The 8373-nt window shown below is 44.2% G+C and overlaps 1 protein-coding gene across 2 annotated transcripts in view; it reads left to right on the top strand.

Moving 5' to 3' along the window:
• The window catches only part of CAPN7 (calpain 7), a 29660-nt gene continuing 22600 nt past the window's right edge, over window positions 1314–8373 (top strand). The window contains exons 1-4 of one of the 2 annotated variants that reach the window (XM_021385988.1): window positions 1314–1509; window positions 4995–5103; window positions 5588–5745; window positions 8196–8263. In XM_021385988.1, the coding sequence (XP_021241663.1) occupies window positions 1408–1509; window positions 4995–5103; window positions 5588–5745; window positions 8196–8263 (437 nt within the window). In that variant the 5' untranslated portion in view covers window positions 1314–1407. Of the gene's footprint in view, window positions 1510–4994; window positions 5104–5587; window positions 5787–8195; window positions 8264–8373 lie in introns of those variants that run through there. The other variant, XM_021385989.1, reaches the window with a different exon arrangement.

Below are 8373 nucleotides of genomic sequence, written 5' to 3'. Positions count from 1 at the left end.
GAATGTATTTGTCTCAGAGCTGGACAGTTGTCCAGAAAAATTCTGTGAGGGATGGTATCAAAGGTCTTACCACAATTCAGAAAGATTACATCCACTGTCTTCCTTCCAAGTGAGTGACTTTATCATAGAAGGAGAAAAAAGCAGGACTTTCCCTTCATGATCTCATGTTGACTACACCTGACTATAGATTTGTTCTTTAACTGCCTTCCAGCACTCCCCAGGACAATCTTCTCCATAATGTTTCCAGGGCCTGAGGTTAGACTTGCAGGTCTGTAGTTCCGTACTTCTTCTCTCATGCCCTTTTTGTAGATGAATGTAACACAGGCCAACTTCCAGTCAGCAGGGACCTCCCCAGACTCCCACGGCCTTCGGTAAATTGTTGAGAGGGTCTCAGCCATAACATCCACAAAATCCCTCAGTTCTCTAGGTTGAATCCCATCAGTCCCCATGGACTTACAAATGTTCAGTTGATGCAATGGATGCCTTACAATTTCAGTGACCACTGTAAGAAAGACATCAAGGCCCAGGAGCATGTCCAGAGAAGGGCAATGAAGCTGTGAGGGGTCTGGAGCACAAGTCTTATGGGGAGCGGCTGAGAGAGATGGGATTGTTCAGTCTGAAGAAGAGGAGGCTCAGGGGAGACCTGATAGCTCTCTACAGCTGCCTGCAAGGAGGTTGGGGCGAGGTGCAGGTTGGCCTCTTCTCCCAGGTAATAGCGATAGGATGAGAGGGAATGGCCTCAAGTTGTGCCAGGGAACGTTCAGATTGGGTACTAGGAAGAATTTCCTCTCAGAAGGAGCAGTGAGGCCCTGGCACAGGCTGCCCAGGGGGGTGGTGGGGTCACTGTCCCTGGAGGTGTTCAAGAATTGTGTGGATGCGGCACTGAGGGACATGGTCAGCGGGTGCGGTGGGGATGGGTTGGCAGCTGGACTCCTAGTCCAACCTTAGGTCCAGTCTTAGAGGTCTTTTCCAACCTTAATGATTCTGTGACGGAAAGTCACTGCAATTTTGAGCACTTCCATTAAAAAAGAATTAAAAAAAAAAAAAAAAACCACGGTACTACTGTAGAAGTAACAACGCCCTTGAGGCGCAGCCCGCCTTACCACAGCCTGCCAGCCCTACCACACGCGGGTTGAACGCGCGCCCCTACGGCCACAGGCAGGCGCGCACCACCTCCTCGCACCCCTAAACCCGTCCCCTTCGAGCATGCGCAGTGCCTTTCCTCCCTGAAAAAAAAAAAAAAACCTAGTCCTGTCAAGGTGCGCGTGCGCGGCCCGCCCCCATGGCCGCGGGTGGGGCGACGGTGGGCGGGGCCCGCGGGGATGGGGCGGAGCCGGGCGGGGCCGTGCCGGGAAGCGGGCGAGCAGCGCGGAGCCGCCGGTACGGGGTGGCAGGAGGGGTCCGGTCATGGATGCCAGTGCGTTGGAGTTGGATGCGGTGAAGTTCGCGCAGTTGGCGGTGCAGCGGGACCAGAGCGGGCGGTACCAGGAGGCCGTCTTCTACTACAAGGTGCGGCGGGGGAAGGCCCAGGGGCGGGCGCTTGCTGCGGGGGAAGGCGGAAGGCCGCGCGGAAAGTTTGTCCGCCTGCCGAGGAGCGGCGCAGCCCGGCGGCGTGAGGGTGGGGCCGGGCAGGGTGCTGCTCGTTGGCGTTCATCGCCACTTGCTGAACGTTTCTGGAGAGCAAACGGCGGCTGTGAACGCAGTGAGGCGGTGGGCGGTGCGTTTCAGCAGTGGTGGCAGTGGGTCACCTCGGCTGGTGTAGGTTTTTATGAGGGCAGCGTGCAGGCTCTTGTTCACCTCTGGCAGAAGTGCACGGCTAACGGTGGTGACGATGCTGAGAAGTAGCGTTTCATAGCTGTGAATTCGGTATCTCGAATAGTGTTATTGTGCTCTTCGTGTCAATTGTAGTTTTCATGGAAATGAAGAGGAGGCATTGCTTTCGGAGTGACCTGTGTAGAAAGACCATACTTTTCTTGCAGTTTCCGCGTTGAAAGGATAGAATCATAGAATGGCTTGGATTGAAAGGGACCTTAACGATGATCTGTTTCCAACTCGCTGCCGTGGGCAGGGCTGCCACCCACCGGGTCAGGCTGCCCCGGGCCCCATCCAGCCTGGCCTTGAGTGTGTCCAGGGATGGGGCACCCACAGCTTCTCTGGGCAGCCTGTGCCAGGACCTCATCACCCTCTCTGTGAAAAACTTCCCCCTGGCATCTAATCTAAATCTCCTCTCTTTTGGGAGAGAGTCATACATAGGAGGAAGAATATCTGCGTTTAACCTACATTGTTAGCGTAGGGTGAGCTAAGTTCACTATGGAAAGTGTGTACGTACACAAGTTATAATTAGCGGTAATGATGCTGATAAGGTCTGTGCTTCTCAGCAGCAGCATGTGTATGATACGTTAGCTGCGCATATGCTGCTTTGTGACAGCATGTTTCTGACACCTCTGGAAGAACTTGTCAAGTATTCCTCAGAAGAAAACAATCTTTTTGTGCAAATAATTGCTCTTCAGCTTTTTCATACGGCATACAGAAAATTCTTTTCCCATGCTGCATGTAGGTGATACTTCTAAAAGCAGAAAGGCACCCCTCGCTCCGCAGGCTAAATGCGGCAAGGAGAGTAATGCAGAAAATGCTTTGTGGTTTGCACATGTGAGGGCACAGAGCAACGTGAGCGTGGGTGCTGCTCTGCATCAGGAAAGCTTTGTACCTGCAGAGCTGTGATCCAGGTTTTGGTGCTCAGACAGAAGGTTCCTGGCAGCATGAGGTCAGGTGTTGACTCTTGTATCAGGCTCTGTATGAAGGTATCAGACCTGTTACTAACTTTCTTATTATCCACTTGTGCGTTTAGTAAGCATGTGGGTGACAAATTGGATTCTGCAAGAACTTGACCTGAGCATGAAAAAACATGGGAAATGTCACTTCTTGTTCCTGATAGACAACAAACAGAATGTCTGAATGGATTTGCTGTGTCTGTTCACTTGTGATGGATCAGAAATACCAGCTCTGAACCACACCTGCATCCTGTGGTAGCTGGCACTGCAGGCGTTTGGCCAACTGCTGCAGCTTAGTGCATAAGGGTCTGTTTGCACCTTGAAATCAGGTGGAACAGTTGTGATCGAAATCAAGCAAATCATGGGTTTGGAAGCACTGGTTTGAAGATCTGTGTTTGTTCTTTGCATCACACTCACCATTGCGATACAGCACCTCTACTTCTGGTGTGCCACAGATGTGTGTGTACACCTGGAGCAGGTGTCTGTAATGTGTTTTTCTCAAAACCAGCTGTATTCTAGACCTTAACAGTAGTTAATTGCTACATATAAATGGAACCAGACTCATGTTTGCCTTCCTGTGAGCACTTTACGTGGTGTAATTCTTGAAAGGAACTTACAGGTAGGAAGAGGACTGACTTTTTACACAGATAGTGATAGAACAAGGGGGAGTGGGTGTAAATTGGAAGAGGGGAAGTTTGAGTTAGATGTTAGGAAGAAACACTGCTCAGAGCGGTGAGGCCCTGGTGCAGGCTGTCCCGAGAAGCTGTGGGTGCCCCATCCCTGGAGGTGCTCAAGGCCAGGTTGGATGGGGCCCTGGGCAGCCTGATCCAGTGGGTAGCAGCCCTGCCCACAGCAGGGAGTTGGAAATAGATCATCTTTGAGGTCCCTTTCAACCCAAGCCATTCTGTGATTCTGTTATTATAGTGATGGATGTTGACAGGGTGTATGCAGTGCTTGTTTTTGTGATGCTCAGCAGTAAAATATTTATCCTGATAAATACAGGTTGTATTAGGATTGGTTCTAAGCTTGGGCAAACAAGATGGGTGCCTGTGGGAGTAAATTGACAGCTTTGGCAAAATCATAGCCGCAAAGCAAGTGAGAGCCCCTCTGGCCCCAGCTCAGTGCTTGCCCTGCACAGAGCTGTCTTCCCGAAGACCAGTGCTGACAGTTATTGTTCTGCTTCCTACGTGCATGCCTGCTACGTGACTGCCTCCTTCCCTCACCCGCTGCTGCTGGGAAGAAGAGTGCTGCTGCACGAATGTGGGTTGTTGGGTTTTTTCCCTTATGCCAATAATGAGGTCAGTGTAAGGTTTTTATCTTTAAGAGTGACAAATCTCAATTTTCCATACACTTCTAAGCCTGTGTCAGCTCTGGCTGTTGATTATAACCCTGCCAAACCTTAACGTGTGTTGTTTTGGTTTTTTTTATAAATTTAGTAAGTGAATAGACAGCTTATTGCAACCGAGGACGTTTTTTTTCCTAATAGATTTGTGCATTATAGAAAAAGTCTTCATGTAGACAACACACTGTGCTTCTGAGCTGGAGGCCTTCCTATGCTCCCTCCTAGAAATGGGCTTCAATCAATATCCAGTGTCTTCCATACATACGAACATTTAGAAATGAAAATTTGAGGAGCTGGGAAATCTTAATTCTGTAGAATTTCAAAATCTGATCACTTTGAGAAATGTGAATAGAAAAGGGTTTCTCAACCAAAACTCCATAATTCTATGAATTTGATTTTTAAAAGCTTTTTATTTTGGTTTTCATCTCGTTACTATCAGATTAAATGCAAATAGCTTGTGAGTAATATGCTGATTTTAAGTTTTTATATTCTTCCCCAACCATAAATCTGCACCTTTAAAAATAAAAGACAGCTTGTCCTGAGTTTTACTTAGATGATTTCAGTGCATGACTGAATAAGTTCATTTAAAATTTCTGAGTTTGTGAATGTAACTGCGCACACAAACCTAAGATGTGGCCTTATAATAAAGCACCTGAGGTTCTATAGTTTTATAGGTTATCCCGTGTGAAATTGAACTTAGGAAACTGGATTTCATTTGTAACTTCTTCTCTCTGGCAGGCTTTCCCTGCACCACTGAGCCTTGATGCAGGTGTAGGAGCCAGCTTTCATGCAGACTCATGGTTTCTGTAGCCTTCTGTTCATGGAAAGTAACTTTCCAGTCGCCAACCACTAACTACTGTTTCAAATTCCTTTCCCTGCAGGAAGCTGCGCAAGCGTTGATTTATGCTGGCATGGCAGGGTCAAGTTTAGAAAATATTCAAGAAAAAATAAATGAGTATTTGGAAAGAGTTCAGGCTCTCCATTCAGCAGGTGGGTAAGGAGCTTTCTAATTAAACCTCTGCTTAAATTGAGTAGAAAGCCTTACCGTGCTGTGAAATACGTGTGTGATGTTTTCTGTTTTTTGTGTTTCTTATTTTTTGTGAGTCAGTGTTTTGAATTCTGCAGTGAATCAGTAACGTACCACAGTGCAGAAGATTTATTTCCTAAGGACTTGGGTGTGCATATTCTTTCATTTTAAATATTCTTAGGAACCACATCTGCATAATATGAAAGAGATCTTATGTATGTTACTTGACATATGAAATACCCTGAGAGCATATCTCAGCTATGGGGGAAGAGTGCTTGTTTCTTCTTCCTTGTGAAGATGTCGGTAGCAAAGTTCACAAAGTTTCTGTTTCCAGCCAAAGAGTAGATGTTTCTCATCTGCTAGAACTGCTAGTGTTTCAGTGCTGTGGGAAGGATGCTTTTGCGTGTCTGCTGCTGTAGAAAGCTAAAAACTTCATTTTTCCTTTAGTTCAGTCTCAGAACACAGACCCTCTGAAGTCAAAACAACAGTTGGACTTGGAGCGTGCTCACTTCCTAGTTACGCAGGCCTTTGATGAAGATGATAAGGGCAATGCGGAAGAAGCTATAGAGTTGTACACGGAAGCGGTGGAGCTCTGTTTGAAAACAGTATGTTAAGCTACAAGTTAACTTGGTGGAATTACGTGATGGTAAGAAATTCTTCCACTTACACAAGTGACTGACCCCTACAGGCTGGCTTAAAAATGGAGTACCTGTATTTAGAAAAACTGTTCTTGAATTTTTTTTCTTCCATTGGTTGTTTTTGTAATGTTTCTTCCCGTTGTTACATTATTCAACACTGTAAATTCATGGGAACTGGTCATTTGTGTGTTTTCTCTGAACCAGATTATACTAAGGAATGGAAGTATGCTGAAATTTTTTTCTTGTTAACTTTTGCACTAGGGTGAATGCAATATTAAAAGAGAAATCAAAATTGGTTGAAATCGAAGATGACTCGCTAACGTTTCAGCTGTTTTATTTTCTGACTATATTAAAGGAAGTAATTCACGAGAATCTTTTTGTGTAGCACTTTCTGAAAACATAACAGTTTCCTGCTGCTAAAACTGGTAAAAAAAAATACTATTTGATTACTCAGTAGCTAACATTAAAGCTATTATGGGTGAATTCAATTCGCACTGATGTTAGTGGTAGGGTTAAATTGGCCATTACGTGAATGATGAAGAATATCATTACAGGTACTGCTTTTTTCTCTGAAGTCCAGTTGTCATAACTAACTCATTATAGGAAGAGCTCACCATCATAATGTAACTCCACCAAGTCTGTTTTTCTTTTTTCTCCTCTTTTCTTTTTGTAGTGTGAATATATATGGGTTGTTGGGAGGGGAATATTATTATTGCTACATACTAGAGTAAAACCTTTGCTCTGAGTTCTACTAAACAGTTTTAGGTAGACTTAAAAACCCTGGTGATACAAGGTAACCAGATCAAGAGCCAGTAGATCTGCTCTAGTTTTTCTGGCTCAGCTGTTCAATCAGAACTGCTTCCGTCTGTTATGTAAAACATTGCATCAGCATACTGTTTTTGACTCTGCTGTGTTTCTCCTTCTGTTGTGTTAGTGCATGCTACTACTTACATATATAGAAATTACTCTGAAATTATCTCATTAACAGTTGCTGTTACCTGATCTCTTATTAGGTGCAGATACAGCTAATGTTTCTTTTAATCTTGACAGCACATTGTTTTGTTAAAATGACTGCAGGCATTATCCCTCGAGGGGATCAAAAGATACCATCTTCACCCTAGGATAAAAGATGGAAGGAACTCTGTCTTGAAGCACTACTTCTGCCTTGTTTTCTGCTTGCTATATTCAGGTGGAGAGATCTGCTTCTTTCTTACTCTTGAAGCAGTAAGAGAGCAGCCATGTCTCTTCCTCTGTGTCTGTCTCCTAGATGGGTCTTCTGGTGTTCCACATCCACTGCTTCCCTTCATACATCTTTCAAAGTCCTTTCCAGCAAGGAACTCCTAACTGTAACTTACTAACAGATGGAAAAATTGTTATGAAAAGAGTTTCTAGTTTCATTTCTTAGGGTGAAAGTAGCTTGCCTTTTGTTTCCTCAATTGACATGGATGACCCAGGAGAATCAATTAAGGTACAAAGCTAGAACCTGAAGCCTGCTAGTGGGTGTGACAAGAGAAACCACAGCTCATGTTGTGCTTCCTGCAGATCATCTGTCTCCACTAGCCATGATTCACCTGTAAGGAGGAAAAAAGTGTAAACTGGTTATATGAGTGAACTGTCATAACCTACCTCCCAACGGGAAATAGAAGTTAGCGCTCTTGATAACAGTTTTGGTGCCCATCATAGATAATTTTCTACATGCTTTACATGTGGAAAAACAAGAGTTTTAACTTGCAAGCAGGCTTTATCAATGGAAGTGAACATTCAAATGTATCTTTTCCTAAGTTACCATGATTATTTTCTACTCGCCTGGGGGGAAACAATTGGCATACACCTGAGTTCAGTAGTGTAAATAACATTTGTTGGATTTTTTTTCTGTCCATAGTTTTAATATGTTTTTTAATAGTTTCTTGTGTGTATGCAGTATTTCAATGCTAAAAAATTTTGAATAACACTTTCATTCTATGAACACTTGCTAGAATAGTAAAATAACATTTACTTACTTAATATCCTTTTTATAGAATCATAGAATCCTTAGAGTTAGAAGGGACCTCTGCAGGCCATCTAGTCTAACTCCCCTGCCATGAACAAGGATACCACAGCTAGATCAGGTTGCCCAGGGCCTGATCCAGCCTTGCCTTGAAAGTCTCCAGGGATGGGGCATCAACCACAATTTTCCTTATCTAACCTTAATCTACCCTCTTTGAGCTTGATCAGCTTAATCTCAGTTTATGCTGAGATTAAAAAAAAGAACAGCAACAACAAAAAAACACTACATGCGTATCTGCTTATTTCAGAGAATTGGAAAAAAAAATAGGTAGTAACTGTAATTTAAAAGCATGGAATTTCACAAACAGCTTAAAATCTGGATTTTCTTTGAGTGTGTAGCTTTTTTGTTGTTTATGTGTTTTGAATTTAAGGCTACAGAAACTTCAGAAGCAGTCCTGCAGTCAAAACTGAAACAACTGGCTCGGCAAGCATTAGATAGGTGAGTATTGCCACTGTTAATATAGGTAATAACTGTTGAGTGTCAGTGCACTCTCTGAGTTGGATTCTCAATCTAGTATGTCTGTTCTGCACTGCAAAGCGTAGGGATTC

Source organism: Numida meleagris, chromosome 2 (assembly GCF_002078875.1).
Source record: "Numida meleagris isolate 19003 breed g44 Domestic line chromosome 2, NumMel1.0, whole genome shotgun sequence".
NCBI lineage: Eukaryota > Metazoa > Chordata > Aves > Galliformes > Numididae > Numida > Numida meleagris.
The sequence above is the reverse complement of the archived record's forward strand: the minus strand, read 5'-3'. Positions and strand labels throughout refer to the sequence as shown.